General features: G+C 35.9%; 1 protein-coding gene across 1 annotated transcript; it reads left to right on the forward strand.

The window, feature by feature from the left end:
• Positions 1–346: 346 nt before the first annotated feature.
• Positions 347–19,969, forward strand: cul2 (cullin 2). The gene is made up of 21 exons (XM_059327293.1): positions 347–587; positions 1,990–2,128; positions 2,463–2,565; positions 2,687–2,781; positions 6,570–6,675; positions 6,905–6,987; positions 7,187–7,283; positions 8,186–8,296; positions 10,534–10,696; positions 10,831–10,955; positions 11,893–12,000; positions 12,699–12,758; positions 12,863–12,991; positions 13,191–13,277; positions 13,394–13,546; positions 14,180–14,257; positions 14,358–14,424; positions 16,722–16,924; positions 17,078–17,179; positions 18,066–18,182; positions 19,187–19,969. Exons 2-21 carry the CDS (start codon positions 2,010–2,012, stop codon positions 19,316–19,318), a joined length of 2,238 nt encoding a protein of 745 aa, XP_059183276.1. The 5' UTR covers positions 347–587; positions 1,990–2,009; the 3' UTR covers positions 19,319–19,969.
• Positions 19,970–21,034: the final 1,065 nt, after the last annotated feature.

The raw sequence follows: 21,034 nt of genomic DNA on the forward strand, positions 1-21,034 counted from the left end.
TGTTTGTTTGTTTTAAACTAAATGGAAAACCAATAAAAAAAATGATCACAAATATTAAAAAATCATGTAAAACTTAAACAGCTGCTTGGTGACTGACTGTAAGTTAGTTATATGCTCAGGCGGTGTAACATCTATAACTTATCAGAGGAAAACATGTTCACCCGCTGTTATCAGAAAAGCGATAAAGTCCATTAGAACCTTCACAATGTCTCTGGTTATATTTTTAAAGTACATGACAACCTTCACAATGTCTCTGGTTTTATTTTAATACTCAATCCCAAAGAGGTTTCCGTAGTTTTAGGCGATACCATGAATATATGGGTGTTCCTATGACTTGGATCCGTGTGTGTATATTGTTTAACTCGTCAGTATGTATACATGTAGAATATTTTCTTCAAATTGAACTTTTCTCAAAGACACCTTACCATGGTGAATGGCAAAAAAGCGTGACGGCCAGTTTACGCTTTTTCATAACACACCCCCATGTAATAGAATGGTATAACCCAGAGGTAGGGAAGAGCTGAGACAAATCAAGCCTGTGACAGCGGAGAAACTTGACTTTTAGAACAAATAAATACTCAACACAGGTACGTACTATTCCAAAGTCTACGCTTGACCTCAGTAACATGTTTTGTTTAACAACTGCACCATGTTTTGCCGAGCTGTCAGTACAAATGTGGGGAAATTGCAAATAAGATGACCATTTGCTAACGATAGCTGAGCTGAGCTATCGTTAGCTTCCTGCTAGCTGGCTAACAACTAGCTGCTAGCCGATAGCTCCAAACTGTTGGGACTGGAGCAGGAAGAAGTAGCATGCTAGCTAGAAGCTGGCTAGCCTTTAGCTAGCCATCCTATTTTGGGATTGGCATTCCGCTAGCTAGTAACCTTTAACTTGGCTGCCTTTATCACGTCTGCAGGAAGGCTGTTTACTTAGTAACGGTAACGCTTCCCCCCGAAAGACGGATATCCACATATGTGAAGTGATAGCGATGAAAACTACATGATGATGTTGCAGTGTTTCACTGACGTGAATTCAACTGGTATGAATGACGAGAAACAACACAGGGCCTAGTTTTTCCTACTTGCAGGTAATCTGTGGTTTTTCTGAAACAGATTTAGAAGTTTACTTATATGCATTATTATTATATCGCCAGCGACAATAGTATTAGTATGTGGTGGTTACCCCACTGTGTTCACTGTTAATGAACGTTAGCATTACCTTCATGAACTTGAGCACAATTTTAACACATCTGTTGCTACCATAGTAATGTAAAAAACTGTTTTGAAGTAGACTAAAAAGGATTACTTATTTCTCTTCATGTACACTTTGCTTCACTTCCTGGCATATGTGTAATGTAGTCACTATTTTCAATTTGTTATGATAGTGAAAGCTATTGTAAAAATGACAAAAACAATGTTGATTTAAGTTGCATTGAAATTACTATATATTTAGTGTCATGAGCATCATAAAAATGACATATATAATGTATATTATACATCTTTTTCATCATTATGTTAATTCTGTCACCATGTAAAGGATACCTGTGTATTTCAACTTCATGTTGCTGCTGCTCTACTACGTTATGTTATAATTACCATCATCTTGCCACTGTACCTTACCTACCAACTGATCATATTTTTAACTTCTTAAGTGTCCTTGTTCTATTCTGTGTTTTTTTTCTATTGTTGTTTTTATTTATTCTACCTCAGTATTTTATTCTATTGTATTCATTTTACTTAAATAACAGACTGCTGTGACAACCAAATTTTCCTTCAGGGATGAATAAAGTAATCTATCTATCTACTACTTAAATGTAATCCATTCACTGAGGAGAAATTAGGTTGATCTAAACGGTTCAAACCGCAGCATGGGAAGGTGAATGGTTACATGATAACATGATTGACAAGAAAGTGAATCCAAGAGCGATTCATGTGTTCTTTTTAATTCCTTTACTCACTTCTGTATTCCTGTTTTCTCTTATCCATCAGTCTGAAAGAGAAACTGTACAATGTCCTTAAAGCCGCGGGTGGTGGATTTCGACGAGACATGGAACAAGCTACTGACGACAATCAAGGCTGTTGTAATGCTCGACTATGTGGAGAGAGCCACGTGGAATGATCGGTTCTCGTATCCTATGCTTGCTCCATATGAACATTTAAACTACAACACAATATGTTTGCTAAGTTTTTGCACATGAATTTGACTTGGCTAATTGGGATAAGCACTATCGGTTTTGCAAAAAAATTTAATAGATTTTATTTGCCATGTTACATGCCAATGTAAAATGTGTCCATGTAGAGGCTAAGCATTTAACTATTAATATATTTGTAGTCACTAACTAATACAGCACAAGCTGTATCTAGTATTGCATACATATTACATCTTTATGAGCTGTAAATTCACATGTTTTCATAATGGAATAATGTTTGTGCTCATTATTTATCCTAAATTCCAACACCAGTGACATTTATGCCTTGTGCGTTGCATACCCAGAGCCTTTGGGTGAGAGATTATACACAGAGACCAAGGTGTTTCTTGAGAATCATGTTCGGCAGTTGTATAAGGTAGGAAATCACAAAACCTCTCCAACAGCTGCCAAAGACAAACCTTTAGTACACATTTTGTTTTTATCGCTGCATTCTTCTTCTTTCCATAAGACATGTCATGCTTGTGTGTGTGTTGTAGAAAGTCCTGGAATCAGAGGAGAAGGTTTTAGTGATGTACCACAGATACTGGGATGAGTACAGCAAAGGAGCTGACTACATGGACTGCTTGTACAGGTAACATTGCTGCCTTTTATGTTGTTTGTACTTGACTGATATGGTATTTGATATCAGTGTGTCTTTGGCTGACTGGCTGATTCACCATTTTTCTGATTTTCTCCACCTTTTATTTTCACAAACAGACCACAATTTGAAAAGAATGCAAAACTGCACTGCAAAAAAGGTGTGTCTAAAAACAAGATAAAAACTCTAAATCTGAGGAAAATTATCTTGCTGCAAGGACAAATTATTTCACTTGACAAGATTTCTTAAATTAAGATTATTAAATTTAGAAATAACAAAATAAATTAAAGCTGCAAGCAGCGATGAACTGGCCAGAGCAGAGTGCACTGCAAATTATTTGTTTCTTACCAAGATAAAAAAAACTTAAGATTTAGAAGTGATACATAATTTATTTATTTTTAAGAGTTAATTTCTTATTTTAAGCGTTCAACATGCTTATTTCTAGATTTAATAGTCTTAATAGAAGAAATCTTGTCAAGTGAAATTGTCTGTCCATGCAGCAAGATCATTTTCCTCAAATTTAGTGTTTTTATCTTGTTTTTAGACACACCTTTTTTTCAGTGTGATGATGACAGACTGTTTCTTTAAATTCACAATGTTAAAATGCTTGGCTGGGTTATTTGTTGTCTCCTTGGCATGTTATTCAAGTACAAATAAAGGACGTGTATTCAGCCTGCTGTGGGCTTGGCAATTACAACCTTTAATTGAAGTTGTGAGCGAAAGCAGGTGTCTGTCTTTGTCAGCCCTGGTTTTTTAAAGTTGGCTCTGTGTGTCAAGGTTTTTAGATGCAGAGTGTACTCATTTTATCATAAGCCAGCCCTAAGTTTTTGTCCACTTAAAATATTACCTTGAAGTGCCAGCATGCATTTGGTGTGTCCTGATACATTCTAAATCAATACTCCCTTGGAGAGCTTTCAGATCTATTTTTATGTGTACTTCCCACCAGACTGTCTGTGCATACATATGCCTTTGTAATTTATTATGCCAGCATGAGCGCGAGACAGAGTGCAGCTTTTGGTTTTAGTGGTGAAATTGTGGTGTTCACTTCTTTATATCGAAGAAGCTCACTTATTGTGCTGATGCCTGTGAATGTACATGTGTATAATTACATCCTGTCAAACTTAAATGATCCAGTAGTGGAGGTTGGACTGAAGTGCAGACAGAATCTAAACAGACCGTTAACACCGTCAGTCACAATTCTGCTCTCCAGGTTTCATGGTTGTTGTTACTCAGCAGTTGCTGTTACATTAGCAGTCCTTTAACACTTTACGCTGGTCATGGTTTGAGAGAAATCAGAGGGATTGCTGTGCTGCTGATTAATGCAGACGACACAGCTGTGAAAACTCCACATTATTTAAAGTGGACTGAAAGAGCCAACGGAGATCAGCCTGATGAAAGTCATCAAGATAGTGATAGCTGTCTGTAAGCTGTCCTCGCTTCCTTTGAGAAATGTTGAAATACACCAGAGATGTGTTGAGACACAGTTCCAGTGTATGCATTACAACATCAGAGTATCACTTTTAGGAATTAGTGACATCATAATGAAATTATTCTTCCTCATATTGATACTCCATGTGTTTTAGTACAATATAAAATATTTCCAGTGAGATGGAAACACGGCCCTCTGTCAAAGTAATTTAACCGTCACTCAAAAAAAATGCATTAACTATGTTCTCTGCATCGAGGTTATTATAGTTAACAAAAACTGACAAAATAAAGAAAACTAGAATAAAAAAAAACATTTTCGTTAACTGAAATAAAAATATAATCGGGAGATTTTTAAAAAAACGATAACTAACTTAAACTGTATTTTGTGGTTACAAAATTTACTTAAATTATAGTGAATATGTCCTTCGTTTTCGTCTTTGTCGACTTTTTTCATCCGTAAACCAACATTTATTGTGACATTTTTTAATCTGGCACCCAACAAATACCCCATTACAAAAAACTGATGAAAAATTCAAAATTATTATAACCTTGCTCTGCACTGCCTTGCTTGTAAACTGTGTTAACCAGCCAAAAAAATGACTTTGTCTGTCTGTGGTTTGGTGGTGGGCAGGTAGTGCACCGTGGGACTATCAAAGCTTTCTTGCCAGAAACTGCTGCCTACAGAGGGTTAATGAGGCAGAGCAGTGAGACACAGCTATACACGTGTGGGCTGTGTAACCAAAACAATGTGCTAAAATGCTCTGTAGAGCTGCACACTTGCAGCCAGACTGACTCTTCTCAGCGATTTTAGTGCTTCAATCAACCCCTTTCACATCACACAAATACTTGAAAAATATTGAATAATGCATGATTAGAAGAAAATTATTTTTGTGAATATTATCTATTGGCCTTTTATTAAATCTATTTTATTACAAAATTTGTGGTTGAAAAATGTTCCAGTTCCAGTACAGAGATGCCACTGCTTTCCTGAGCTCCCTTAGTTCATTACTTTACATATTTTAACAAAAGGGAAGTTTTGTAAGTTACATTTGCACTTTATTAACCCCAATAAGGAAATTCATTTTTTTTTTGCTTATGTTGATGATTGTTTATTGTTATTTATTTATTTTCAAGTTTGTTTTTAAGTAAAATAAAATTGTAAATCAGGTGTTATGAGAAATAAACTGTAGATTTCATTTTTAGGCAGTAATGCCCAAACCAGGTTTCCTGTTTATGGTTGTAAACACAGGTATTCATATGATATTAAAACAAAAGATGAAAAGCCTTCTTAGCTGCATCTGGTTCAATAATTGTTCAGGAATACTGGACATTTTGTCTTGTGGCTAACCTGACACTTAATAGCCACAGAGTAAGTGAGTGACCATTAGGGTAACCAAAGAATGAGCGTCTCGCATAGCCTCCGTCAGTGAATGAACTCAACTTGCCCCTGGCAGCAGCCTTGTTGTGGTACACATTTTATTTTTATTTTTATTCAGTGTTTATTTGATATGGGCATAGCAATTACATTGGACAGACCAGATGCATTGTTTAAGTGTTTTAGCACAAGTGCTAATTCGCAACACTTGTCCATAGGCAGTTTTTTAAAAGATAGGGGAACAGCAACAGAATAATGTGAAAAAGAAGTAAAAGAAGTACAAGCAATTTTTAATAAGGAACATTAAAAGGCAACAGAGCAAAGGCAATATGAGCAAGCAGTCAACCAGTTAAGAGCTTTTCATGTGTGCACTGTTGATTAGATTTTAGCCACTGTTTGAGTCCTTTGTTAAAAGCTTTACTATTGGTCTCTCATTTTAACTCAGTGGGTAGAGAGTTCCAAAGTTTGGCCCTTTACAGAGAGAGCAGACTGGCAGAAAGAAGTGTTGCATCGTGGGATGAGACAATCACCACAAGTGGATGCTGGTGTGGTCGCTCTGTGGTCGCTCTGATGCTTGATGGCCACTTCAGAAAGCAGTGTTGACACATGGTTATTTAAAACATTAAAAAAATTAATCTTAGAATACTGAGGTTAATAAGATTTTCAAAAGTGAGAAGGTTGTGTTTCCTTAAAATGCGGCAGTAATGCCATTTCATTGGTTTTTGGTCCATGATGTTTACTGCTTGCTTGTATATGGAGACTATAGTTTCCATAGTGGTTGTGGAAGCCTGTGACCATGATGTGATGCAGTATGATGAATGAGAAAGAATCATAGCATGCATGTATAGTTTTGCAGCTTGGTGTGACAGGTTCCTTCTGATATGGATATACATACATTAGACATTAGATGACAAGTACTCAAACGCTTTTGATACAATTGCTATTTTAACATCTTGACCTCATATGCCACTGTGATCAGGTATCTCAACACTCAGTTCATCAAGAAGAACAAACTAACAGAAGCAGACCTGCAGTACGGCTACGGGGGAGTGGACATGAATGAGCCTCTCATGGAGATCGGAGAGGTATTTACTGATTTCTCAATCTGATTTCAAACATTTCCTGCACTTTCACACCCACTGAGGTTGTTAGATAAGATTAAGGGGAGCACATGCACACATAGATTGAGAGATTAGTGGGATTTAGCTTCTTGAAATCCAGTACCCAGGTCAAGATTTCACCCAAGTTACAATGACCTCCTTGCAGATTTGTTTACACTCTTGTCATATGCTGTCTTTTCTCCTATTGTTGCAGTTGGCACTCGATATGTGGAGGAAGCTAATGATCGAGCCCCTTCAGACTGTCCTGATCCGGATGTTGCTCAATGAAATCAAAAAGTATGTTTATGACACAAGCTGAGCGAGATGAAATTCTCCTTTGTTGAGTATATCTTGTTTTCTGCAATGGTAGAGATAAGTGAGATTGTTTATTCACTACTGGTATTCTGATTGTAGACTTCTTTGTTTGTATTTAGCAATATTGCAATACCAGATTTTCAGCCTTTCATATTATTAATGTTCTCCTCATGTCTTACAGTGATCGTTGTGGTGAAAACCCCAACCAGAAGGTAATCCACGGGGTCATCAACTCCTTTGTTCATGTTGAACAGTACAAGAAGAAGTTTCCACTAAAGGTGAGATAACAAATTATGACCCAGAGGATTACAATTGTTTTGTATTGTGTTTCTATATCAGGATATTTATTCACTTAATGCACATAATATAAACAATGAGATCAAAATTTTATACAGAAAAATATATTTTCGCAATATTTTTAATGTGCATGTAGTCTAGCCTCAGGTAAATAAAGAAAAAACTATGGCCTACTGTAGTTTTGTTTTTGTTTTTTAATTTTGTTGTGTATGCAAAGAACAAAAATTGAACACTGTAAGCAGACTACTTCACTACTATATATGAATCATTTAAATAGCATTTGTCAAACAGCTTTTTGATCCATATAAGTGGTTGATCACTATAGCTTTGAATACAATAAGCTCTTATTTGGGTGCTTCTCATGAACATGGTACAGCTCATAGCAAAAATCCAAGAGCATTGAATACATATTTTCTTTGACCCTTTAACATGTACAATCTAAAGTCACTGTTTAATATGAATTTATAAATAAATAATACATTTTTAAACAAATGTATATTAATTTTTATAAAGTTTATTTAATATGTATTCTATGCAAGTGTGGGGAAACCATGAAACCATTTATCTGGACACATTACGGTAATGAATTTGTGAATCAAAAATATGTTCAAAAATATAGAAAATATTATTTTAGCACAAAACAATGAATTGTGCCTCATTATGGCTATATTGTTCATTCATATAAAAGTGAAATATATTTTGTTTAATAAAGTATGTCCTTATAATCTTCACAGACATAACTTAGACTGGCTTCATGAGAATCACCCATTTGTGTGTATTTTTGTGCATTATGCACACAATGCACAGTAGCTGTTCATATAGCCTTGTGTATATCAATGTATACTCAATCCTATGTGGGTTGCTTCTTCTTCTTGTGTTGCAGTTTTATCAGGAAATCTTCGAAGGGCCATTTCTGACCAAAACAGGAGAGTATTACAAACAGGAAGCCTCCAATCTACTGCAAGAATCCAACTGCTCACAGTATATGGAGAAGGTAGGACAGATGGACAGATAATGTGCTAAAAGTATGTGAATGCTGTGTATGTTCAAGCTGCCATGTGGGCCCACGCACTACTACAACACTGTCATAGTTGCTCGTGTTACACATGGATGAACTCAAAAATGTAGCTCGGCTGTTTTGCTTGTAGTTGGAGATGTGTTGGGGATAATTTGCACTGTGCATCAAGCAGAGTATGAGTGTGTCTGTGTGTACACCAGCATCCATCAGCTGAGAGTACACTCACACACGCAGACACACAGGCCCTGGGTGAATGTACAGTCAGGTCATGTCAGTCCAGTGACATAAGAGTTTTAGTCTGAGTACTAGCTCTACTATTAACTCACTGAGGCTCAGATCATAGGCCCCTGGGTAGCTTCAGCTGCAATGACCCCTCTCTCTCTCTGTCTCTGGTTCATTCATTCCGGCAATAATCAGATTTCTCTGGTAGATTTATCCCCCAGCCTGTAAACAGGATCAAAATTAAAGCGTTACCAGGCATTAGGGCAGTATGTGATACGAGTGTGAAAGAGCAGCACCAGACGCTGTAGTACAGTACAGTCCTGTCATGTCTGGACAGGTCAATCACAGTTGCTTATCTGTTACACTTTATATCTGTGTGGAGGCATCTCTCTCTCTCTCTCTCTCTCACTCTCTCTTTCTTCCTTACTTATTCTAATGTGTGTGTGCCCAAAGCTTTATAGAGACTGAAAATTACTGCATTAACTACCCTGTCACCATATACAGTTGAAACCAGAATATTACATACACCATATAAAAAGACACATATGCTTTTTTTCTGACTGTCTGACATGAAATCAAACAATCACTTTTCCTGTTTTAGGTCCGTTAGGATTACCAAAATTATTTCTATAAAAATAGCTGCAAACCTAGGAAAAGCACTGCATGTGATTTATATCCGTGGTGTTTGTTTATAACGTATCATTGCAGAGTAAATCTGAAACAAGTCATATCAAAAGTGAAAGTATTTTTTCAACATGGTTGCTGGAGGGACCCACTGTCAGGACATGTCAGTTAATATCACTTAGATTAGACTGAGCTGCTCTGAAGTTTGGTGTAACTAATTGTAAGAAAATGTATTTCTTTGTCATGGTACATTTTAATGGTAATTCAACATTTTTGCCCAAATTTTAATTTTATGATGAAGTAATAAAATTGTACCACATGTCCTCTGTCTGCTAACAAATGTAAGTAAATACTGAATAAATATATTTAGTAAAATATCTACAGTCAGTAAAAGTATAGCAATATGTTGCAAAAACCTATTAGTCTTCACGGAATGGAAAAACTGAATGCAATATCAAATCTGATCAGATTTGGCAAAATGCACTTTTTCTCTTCTTCTTCTCTGTTTTGGAGAAAAAAAATTACCATCTACAACCCTGATTTCAAAAACGTTGGGATTCTGTGAAAAACTTAAATAAAAGCAGAATACATCAAATTGAGAATAAGTGTGTATTTGCAAATCATTGCGTTCTGTTTTTATAACTCTTGGGTATCTGGGTTGAACTTGTCTACATGGATTAATAGCGGTACTTTTGTTTTCTTGTGTTCCACCACTTGCATTGATCAGTGAATTAAACCCACATATATACAGGCTGCTTTAAAAAAGTACTTGTATAAGGTATTATTAGACTGTTGAAATTGACAAACTTACCCTTGTGCATTTCAAGGTTAAAATAGTTTTGGATTTGTCATTAGTTATGGTTTTAATTTCGTTGTGATTTTTTGTTTTCAAATTCTGTTAGTTTTAGTTAGTTTTTAGAGTGAGTTTTTTCTGGTTTTAATTAGTTTTTATTTTTTGGAAAATGCTTAGTTTTAGTTTAGTTTTTATTAGTTTTAGTTTTTTTTTGTAATGGGGTATTTGTTGGGTGCCAGATTCAATAAGGTCACAATAAATGTTTCCTTTATTTCCTTTGTCCGATCCATCTCAGCCCCAATAAGTCATAAAACCAGATAGATGAAATAGATTTCATATCAACCAAAAAGGTTTACGTTTGAAAAAAGTTGACAAAGATGAAAACAAAGGACATTTTCACTATAATTTTAGTTAGTTTTGTAACCGCAAAATACAGTTTCGTTTAGTTATCATTTTTATTTTTATTTCAGTTAACGAAAATGTTTTTTCAATTCTAGTTTTCGTTATTTCATTAGTTTTCGTTAACTATAATAACCTTGGTGCATTTCTCTACTCCATCTTTTCCGTCCTCCAGGTTTTGGGCCGGTTGAAAGACGAAGAGATGAGATGTCGGAAGTACCTGCACCCAAGCTCCTACGCCAAAGTCATCCATGAATGCCAGCAGAGAATGGTGGCAGATCATCTGCAGTTCCTGCACGGGGAGTGCCAGAGCATTATTCGGCAGGAGAAGAGAGACGGTCAGTGCACTACGGCCCTTTATGTCCTGATGATTGGATCTATTTATATGAAGCAAATGATTACATATACACTTATGCAGTACATACACTGAATTGTGGCATTGGTATCAAACTGTGTGTGTTGTTTTGTCCAGACATGGCCAACATGTACACCCTGTTGCGAGCCGTGTCAAACGGTCTGCCCCACATGATCCAGGAGCTACAGGTCCACATCCACAACGAGGGCATCCGAGGCACCAGTAACCTCTCTCAGGAAAACGTCAGTACTGCAGCACCATGTCAATGCATACATGCTTGTACACACCAAGGTTATTATAGTTGACGAAAACTAACTAAATAACGAAAACTAGAACTGAAAAAACATTTTTCGTTTAACTGAAAAAAAAAAGAAAAAAAGAAAAATAACTGAGACTGTATTGTGAGGTTGCAAAACTAACTAAAAGTAACTACAATTATAGTGAAAATGTCCTTAGTTTTCGTCTTTGTCAACTTTTTTCATACATAATCCAGTGCTTCTGTTAGAAAGAGGATTCTGTTAGTGAGCATGCAGGAATACATGGTAAATATATTTACTGAGACTGGGATGTCTACACTCCAACCAAAATTCAAAACACCTGGAACTGTAAGAGTTAATAACCTTATTGGGGCTGAGATGGATAAACCAAAGAAAATTAGAGGCAAAATTCATTATGACCTCTTTGAATCTCGCACCCAACACATAGCCCATCACAATAAAAACTAACACTCAAACTAATAAAAACTAAACAAAAACTAAGCATTTTCAAAAACTAAACAAAAACTAGCAAACTCACTCTAAAAACTAATAAAAACTAATTGAATTTGAAAACAAAACTTCACAACGAAATTAAAACTAAGACTAATAAAAATTCCAAAACTATTATAACCTTGGTACACACAGTGTAGTGGATTTTCAGGCTGCTGCTTTTAATTGGAATATACCTTTTAAACATTGTTGTTGACCCCCCGAAGACTGAAGGCAGCTTAAAGTGACAGTTTAATTAGATATTTTTATGATAAAGCATGAGATATATTTGTTCAGCGTGTTGGTGTTTTTTGATAGTAACAATATTATCATGTGACTTGACTGCATTAAAAAAACATTTTTGTGGTTTTACTTTAACTGCCAGTATTTTTTCTTTTAATCCAACTTTGTGTCTCTCCTTTGACTTCTCCAGATGCCAACCCTGTTTGTGGAGTCAGTGCTGGAGGTTCACAGTAAATTTGTTCAGCTCATAAACACAGTCCTAAATGGAGATCAGCACTTCATGAGTGCACTCGATAAGGTAATAAACCCCACACCCTAACAGCTGCTGCTTCATTAAACGACATAAGTAGATAGAAGTTGTAGGTAAAACAGAGGTTTTGGCAGGCTCCTTCTTCCTAGTAACCACAAAACTACAGTTCTATGTGTTGACACACAGGCCCTGGGCATAATAAGGTGCAAATATGGGCCTGAATTAGGGCTGGGCGATATATATATATAAAAGATATATCGATATATTTTTTAATGTGATATGGAATTAGACCATATCGTATCGATATAGTTAAATTTTTTACTTTTTTATATATACATAGAAATGCTTCCCTTACTAGGGTTTGTCATATTTAGTTCTTTTGTACTGTTGATGATTGTTCTTTTCTTATATAAATATATTTCTTTTGGAAAAAGATTGGCCAACTTTATTTCATAGGCTATATTGTTTTTATTTAAATGTGCACTTTATGGAGCTTTGATTTTTTTTAAAAGAGGTACTCCTGTTATACAGTATTTCTGTTCACTTAAATAAACAGTTTCAATAAAACTACTTCTGACATGTCATATTTAGTTTTGACCTCGACTGAACATTTGCTCTCACTTTGCGGTTAAAATATCAGGATATATATCGTATATCAATATTTAGCCTAAATATACCGGATATGACTTTTGGTCCATATCGCCCAGCCCTAGCCTGAATGTGTTTATTTGATGTTTCTTTCTCAGGCTTTGACGTCTGTGGTGAACTTCAGGGAGCCCAAGTCCATCTGTAAAGCCCCTGAACTGGTGAGTGTACATGCACACACACACACACACACACACACACACACACAAAAGTATTCTACACAGTGTCTTGACCAGGTCATGTCCCTCCTGGTGTGTCTGTGCAGCTGGCGAAATACTGTGACAATCTGCTGAAAAAGTCTGCAAAGGGAATGACGGAGAACGAAGTGGAGGACAAGCTGACGAGCTTCATCACAGTGTTCAAGTACATAGACGACAAGGACATCTTTCAAAAGGTGATCAGAATTCCTCACAAACGCTTCCTTTTTCCCTTTCTTAGATTTCTTGTGACATATTGATGTACAAACCTCAACTAGGAGGCTGGTGTTGAGCTTAAAATTGATCAAAAAGTATTAGTGTGTCCATTTTTAGTATCAAAAGTCTCAAAATACTTTTTGAATAAACGTTTTTCAAGTCTATTTTTGTTTCCCACAGTTTTATGCCAGAATGCTTGCAAAGCGGTTAATACATGGTTTATCATTGTCAATGGACTCAGAAGAAGCCATGATAAACAAACTAAAGGTAAATGCAAAACTGAACATTATACATTTCTGATACTTGAGCCAGTTTTGCTTACTTTTTTCTCTATTCTCTATCTCTCTGTTCACATACCCTGTGTCTATTCTTTCTTTCTACAGCAAGCTTGTGGCTACGAGTTCACAAGCAAACTCCACAGAATGTACACAGACATGAGCGTGAGCGCCGACCTCAACAACAAGTTCAACAATTTCATCAAGACGCAGGAGACGGTGGTGGACCTCGGCATCAGCTTCCAGATCTATGTTTTACAGGTGAGGAGGACTCCACTGTGGCGGAAATCTCAAAATACTACACTGCCAAAAAGGTGTGTCTACAAATGAGATAAAAACACTAAATCTGAGGGAAATGATCTTGCTGCATGGACAGATTTGACAAGATTTGACAAGATTTCTTAAATTAAGATGATTTAATCTAGAAATAAGCATGTTGAACGCTTAAAATAAGATATTAACTCTTAAAACGAGATAAATAATGTAACACTTCTAAATCTAAAGTTTTTTTTTATCTTGGTAAGAAACAAATAATTTGCAGTGCACTCTGCTCGGGCCAGTTCATCGCTGCTTGCAGCTTTAATTTATCTTGTTTTAAGAGTTAATTTCTTATTTTAAGTGCTCAACATGCTTATTTCTAGATTTAATAATCTTAATTTAAGAAATCTTGTCAAGTGAAATTATCTGTCCATGCAGCAAGATCATTTCCCTCAGATTTAGTGTTTTTATCTCGTTTGTAGACGCACCTTTTTGGCAGTGTACGAGCATTATCTGATATTCTAATCATATCAGGCTTGGCTTTATCAGACAGGCTTTATTCTACCCTCCATGGGTTTTGTTTTTAGGATTTCAGTGCAAATGTGTAATGTTGTTGTTAACGCCTTGTGTCTGCAGGCTGGAGCCTGGCCCCTCACACACGTCCCCTCCTCCACATTCGCCATTCCTCAAGAACTAGAGAAGAGTGTGCAGTTGGTGAGTTCACTCCTTTAGAGCTGAATTTTCAGTTATAGGTTCATAAAGATTAAAGGAAAGCATTGCAAAAACTAAATTCTGTCTTCACCTCCCTTTACAGTTTGAGTTGTTCTATAATCAGCACTTCAGTGGGAGGAAGTTGACCTGGCTGCACTATCTCTGCACAGGTAACACACACACACACACACACACACACACTATTTAAAGCTGGATTATGCAAGACTTGAAAGTAGAAATGCATCTGTTGAAGCCAATATCTGCAGCATGAGAATAACCATTGTAAACAAACAAATATAGTTTCACAACCATAGATGTATAAACGAGGTGGACGTAGCCACCATGATGCCAAGCATTGGTTTGTGGACTATATTTTGATGCTTCAAGTTTGGCATTTTGGCTATTTGGACAAAAGGGTTGAGCTGTGCAGGATGCTAAGTCACCAGCTATCCAAGGTTATAATAGTTTTGGATTTTTCATTAGTTTTAATTTCGTTGTGAATTTTTGTTTTCAAATTCAGTTAGTTTTAATTCGTTTTTAGAGTGAGTTTGCTAGTTTTAGTTTAGTTTTTACTAGTTTTAGTGTTGGTTTTAGTTTTTGTGTAATTTTGTCTTTATTTCCTTTGGTTTATCCATCTTAGCCCCAATAAGGTTATTAACTCTTACAGTTCCAGGTGTTTTTAGTTTTGGTTTGAGTGTAAACACATTTACTATGTATCATGATGTATGAAAAAAGTTGACAGAGACGAAAACGAAGGACATTTTCACTATAATTTTAGTTAGTTTTGTAACCATGTAATACAGTTTCAGTTAGTTATCGTTTTTTTTGTTGTTTTTTTTAAAGATTATTTTTTGGGCATTTTTACTTTATTGAAAGTGATAGATAGAAAGGGGGAGACAGAGGGGAGGACATGCGGCAAAGGGACCTCAGGCCGGATTCGACCCGGGTCCGCCGCAGGAAGGACTAGGCCTTAATGGTGCGCGCTCTACCAGTGTGAGCCACCGGGACGCCCCAAGTTATCGTTTTTTTAAAAACTCGTATTTATTTTTATTTCAGTTAACGAAAATGTTTTTTCAATTCTAGTTTTTGTTATTTTGTTAGTTTTCGTTAACTTTAATAACCTTGCAGCTAACGCTAGCACTAGCTAGGTAGCTTGATTTGCAAGGTGCATCTGGAATTCACATTAATTGTAATATTGATTGGGATGCTAATTTGCACTAGGGAAAAACAGGCTTATAAGACAATGTATTTAATGAGAAAACAGCAACATTTGACTCCTTAGTGTCTTTTACTGCAATTGAACGTTGCACCAAAATGTTACAATTAACTTTCATGAAGTGAAAACACACTATAAAAGGGGCAAAGTACACAGGCAACACCCAAAAGTTTACAGCTATTTAAATGTGCACATTGCCATGTTAACACATTCCTACGCCTCTATGCTGATGGACAGGTTGCCCTGCTAGTGACTTGGCAATCATAAAGTAGCCCTGCCCTAAATCATACTCTGCTTTTTTTTGTTTATTTGACTCTAAATGGCATCATAATATGTTTTCTAAGGTAATAATGTTGTAATAATAATGTGTGATCTTCCTAAGTACAATAAACTATGGTGGTAGAGATAGCACTGGTAGATTTCAATCACAATGGACAATATCAAATTGACATGGAGCATTAAAATAAAATGTAAATGATAATGAATTTTAACACAACCACTGACAAAAAAAACAAAACAAATTACACCTAAAATAAACTATCAAATATAAAATACATGTAAAGTAGGGATGCACAGCATGTTTAACCCTTGTGTACTCCTCACGTCGACTATACACCCATGGTCCTCAGCGGTCAAAAAGGAATTGATAGATAATATTTTTTTCATTATTATTGGTCAATTTTAGTCAAATATATAAAATTAGACCTCATTTCAAGAGAAAAAAGTAATGAAACCTGGGGTCCTTTTTGACAACAGGTGTAAATTTTTGATGACATCCAAAAATGAACAATGGTTTCAAAACATAAATTTCGCTAAAAGTTGACATAACCTACTCTGTGCATTCCCATCAAGAAATGATTATTTCACTATAACTATTTTTTTTTTAATTCAGGTTTTATTACTTTTTTATTATAAAAACATATAAAACACGTAAAAACGTATGAAGAAAGTTTAAATTTATAGTATCTATAAAGGATGCAGAGGGGCATACATGCTGAAAATTTCAAGCAATTCTATGAAAGTTAACCTATATTAATCGTATGTTGAAAATGATTTTGGGTCAAAAAGGACCCCAGGAGTACAGGAGGGTTAAAAGTTTACAGCTCGGCTTGTTTACCAGTATTCTAACAAAGTGTAACATATTATTATAATAATTAAATACAGTGTTATCAATTATGTTCCCCAAAACAGGGTAGATAATAATGTAGTTGGTTCGGTCATGTGTACATCCATCCGTGTCATCTTCAACAGGTGAGGTGAAGATGAACTACCTGTCCAAGCCCTACGTTGCCATGGTGACCACCTACCAGATGGCAGTGCTGCTGGCCTTCAACAACAGCCAGACGGTGACCTACAAGGAGCTGCAGGACGGCACCCAGATGAACGAGAAGGAGCTACAGAAGACCATCAAGTCCCTGCTGGACGTCAAGATGCTCAACCACGACTCACAAAAGGTCTGAAGCACATCAACAACTGTCCATGGTGTCTTGTCACTGGTAATGGGTATTGATTTGGGAAGTTTGTACCAGATGTCTTGTCAGGTCCTTGTCTATGTGGAAAACAATGATGGTTATTTGAATACAGGATATCTTCCCGTCTGTTCACAGGAGGAGATTGAAACCGAGTCCACTTTTTCATTAAATATGAGTTTCACCAGTAAAAGGACAAAGTTCAAGATCACAACGTCAATGCAGAAAGACACACCACAGGTTAGTCAGATGGTTATCCATTATTCTGAATATTTCCTCAAGCTATACTGCCCTACAAATCCTAACTGCCGTAACTACATTTTTGGTCAAAATTGAGTGATGACTAAAAATGAACTCCTTGATGTCTGTTTTATCTTGTGACAAAGTTTTAGATTTCAATTTAGCTTTATTTCAGATAAATAATTATTTAAAAACCACAAAATTTAACTCGAAACCAAGCAGTAATTGCACTTACCACTGTCTGCTTTGGATATATACTAATTTAAACATAAATAAAATTAAAAAAAATGTAATTATAAGTTTATTGAAAGGAAAATTATTATCTCGATAGTGATGAAGTAAAAAAGTGAGATAAATTATATTAAGACTAAAATATAACATTTCTTCATAATATTAAGTCTAAAATACACAAATCTTTGAATAGAGTAGTAACACTTTTATATACACTTCTAACAATCTAACACCAATTTGAAACTGTTTATTCACTGAAAAAAATATATAAAAAAGCTGAAAGAAGACAACATTGAAGTGACTGCACCCTTTTTTTGCATTACTATTAGAACCTTTTACAGTGCAGTAACTACTTTTTTGGAGTCAAAGGTCAAATAAAGCATCATGATTTTTGAGCATAAAAGTTACATCATCAGTACATGTAGAAATAAGTGTCATATCACATATCCATATATAACCAATTTAGCTGGCCAGTTAAAAAACTTTAAATCAGTTTTTCTCAGTTTGACCTTTTGCGTAGTTACTGCAGTTAGACTTTGTAGGGCAGTATACTTATACCCAGTTGTTTGGCATCTTTATATGTGATGTGTATATGTACCTCGTCACACATGTCTGATCATGTGTATATGTACCTCGTCACACATCTGATAATCAGGAGATGGAGCAGACGAGGAGCGCCGTAGACGAGGACCGCAAAATGTATTTACAAGCTGCTATAGTGAGAATCATGAAGGCCCGCAAGGTGCTCCGACACAACGCCCTCATCCAGGAGGTGAAACCTTTCATTGATTTCTAGAGCATTTGAGGGGAAACTGGGAAATAACTTGTGCATGCATGACACTCAATCAGGCAGTAAGGTCTACTGAAGTAGCTGTCAAGTGAGTGATTTGCCTTTGTAATATTGTGTTCTGAAGATTTTATTTAAGGGTTCAGCACTGTTTGAACATTTTTGATCATAGTTGTAATGATATATCTGATTTCAGGAAGTTATTATTGTAATTTATTTTGTATTTTGCCAGCTTCCTTCCTGAATAGCATATTTCACAAAATAAACACAGTAGACATTTTTACGCATACATACATTCATGCTCCTTAATGTACCCCAACATATCACATATAGTAACTGTACATTTACATGTGCAACCATATTTGTCTGTATTTATATGTATCTACACCAAGGTTATTATAGTGAACGAAAAATAGAATTGAAAAAACATTTTCATTAACTGAAATAAAAATAAAATCGAGAGTTTAAAAACAAAACAAACAAAAAAACGATAACTAACTGAAACTGTATTTTGTGGTTACAAAACTAAGAAAAACTAACTAAAAGTATAGTGAAAATGTTGTTTTCATCTTTGTCAACTTTTTTCATACGTACACCTTTTTGGTTGATATGAAATCTATTTCATCTATCTTGTTTTATGACTTAATAAACTTATTGGGGCTGAGGTGGATCAGACAAAGGAAATAAAGGAAACATTTATTGTGACATTTTTTTGAATCTGGCACCCAACATATACCCCTTTACAAAAAAACTAAAACAAACACTAAAACTAAACTAAAACCAAGCATTTTCCAAAAGATAAAAACTAATTAAAACTAGCAAACTCACTCACAACTATTATAACTTTGATGTACACAAATGAATCATAATATAGTAATCACTCCAATGCATATTTTTTTATTTTTAAGAATGTTATTCTATATTAAAACTATTGCAGATATGCAGCCTAACTGTTAAATGCCTGTTTTCCTAACTGTCCCTGTGTGCAGGTCATCAATCAGTCCAAAGCCAGGTTCAACCCCAGTATCAGCATGATCAAGAAGTGCATCGAGGTGCTCATCGACAAGCAGTACATTGAGCGAAGCCAGACCTCTGCAGACGAGTACAGCTACGTGGCGTAGGCTCAAGAGCCCAGCCAGGGAGCGCTTTTCACGCAAACACTGGCCTGTGTGACAGACCGGCAGACGCAGGTTTAAAACGTGAAATAAATAACAAAACAGACTCATTCATCCATTTAGGTTTTGGACTGTCGCTGTCTGCTGTGATTCTATGCGGTGACTAAAAGCAGGACTGGTGCCTCTTTCTTTGAAAACAAGAACGGTCATCGTGTCACGTCAGACAGACAGCTAACACCACCACCTACAAGACCCGCCTCCCAACCCACCTTCTGATTTTAAGCTGTTTACAACATCACTAGTGCCACGCACCTGTGCGTCAAACGACAAAAAGAATTGCCTATCGCTGTCGGAGAGGAAAGAGCTGATAAACATACTAGTCGACCGAAAATAAAGGAAAAAAAGAAGCCCGGGGAAAGAGTTAGTTGTGACATCAATGACACATTGGTGGCTACACATTAAAAAAACATGCTTTCTTTTCTCACGTTTGCAGTTGTTGTGTGTTTATTTTTCTTTCTTTGTTAAATGTACTGAAGTTAGGAAAAAAATATTGTAATAAAACTGGTATACTGACTATTGTATCTACTTTCAAATGTAAAGAAAAAATGAGGTGACAAACATGATCCTGCTGCTTGTCAAATAAATAAATAAAAATCACTGAAAGGTTTTATGTAAACGTTTGTCAAGTGTATCCATATGTCAGACAATTTTGCTGTTTGTCAATGATTGTGTCCTCTGATACTGAACTATTGTCATTGTGTAATGGGTACTTTCCCAGTGTTAATGCTCTAATTAAGGTAATCCGGACTGATCTACTGCCAGAAGAGGTAGAATTTAGACAACTGATCAAGTGATGTGTGAGTCACAGCCGGGTGCAGTAACAAAATGGGAACAATAGAAAAATAACAAAAGTGTGACACAGCAGTAAGGAGTGATTTATTTTTTGATTAAACAAATGTATGAAAGGAATTGACTTCCCTGCAGCCCTAACAAGAGTAGGAGTGGAAAACCACTGAGGCTGGGATCTGTTTGGTGAAAACTGAGAACAGGAACAAAGGAGCACATTGAAACTTCAAACAACAATGGCTATGCTGTGCATTTGCTATGAGACTACTGGACACTGGGGCGCAAGTCATTTCATCATGACGTCAACACAACACAGCAGTTGGCTCAGGAAACTCCAAGCATCGAAATGAGAATGTTTGAATCATAAGAAAGCAGAGAATAAGTGTTCCAGATGAGAACCTGCTGGGATGGGCCCCAGACACACAGCAGACACTTTGACTCATCATAGAGGAAGCACACAGCATTATTCACATGACTCACATCTATACAAAAAGAGAGTGATAGCCAGCATGCACAATACCAGGATACTTCTTATTTTCAATCAGTTAACAATTGCGCGATTAAAATGAACAGTATTTTTTTTTACATTTTATTTAAACAGATACATGGTAATATATCTTCTTTACATGTCAGGTGTCAACATAAATAAAGAGGAAGTAACTTAAGTTGAAACCTTAAATAAGGAACAAAGTCCCTTACAGGTATATATACAACATATATATATGACCTTTTAAGGTCACTCATGACCAACACATTGATATATAATTTTCATATCTTTTTCATTATTATTGGTAAATTTGTGTGTGTGTGTGTGTGTGTGTGTGTGTGTGCGTGCGTGTGTTATATCAGTAAAATGATGTTTTCAAGAAATGTAAT

Source organism: Centropristis striata, chromosome 23, assembly GCF_030273125.1.
Source record: "Centropristis striata isolate RG_2023a ecotype Rhode Island chromosome 23, C.striata_1.0, whole genome shotgun sequence".
NCBI classification, from domain to species: Eukaryota; Metazoa; Chordata; class Actinopteri; order Perciformes; family Serranidae; genus Centropristis; species Centropristis striata.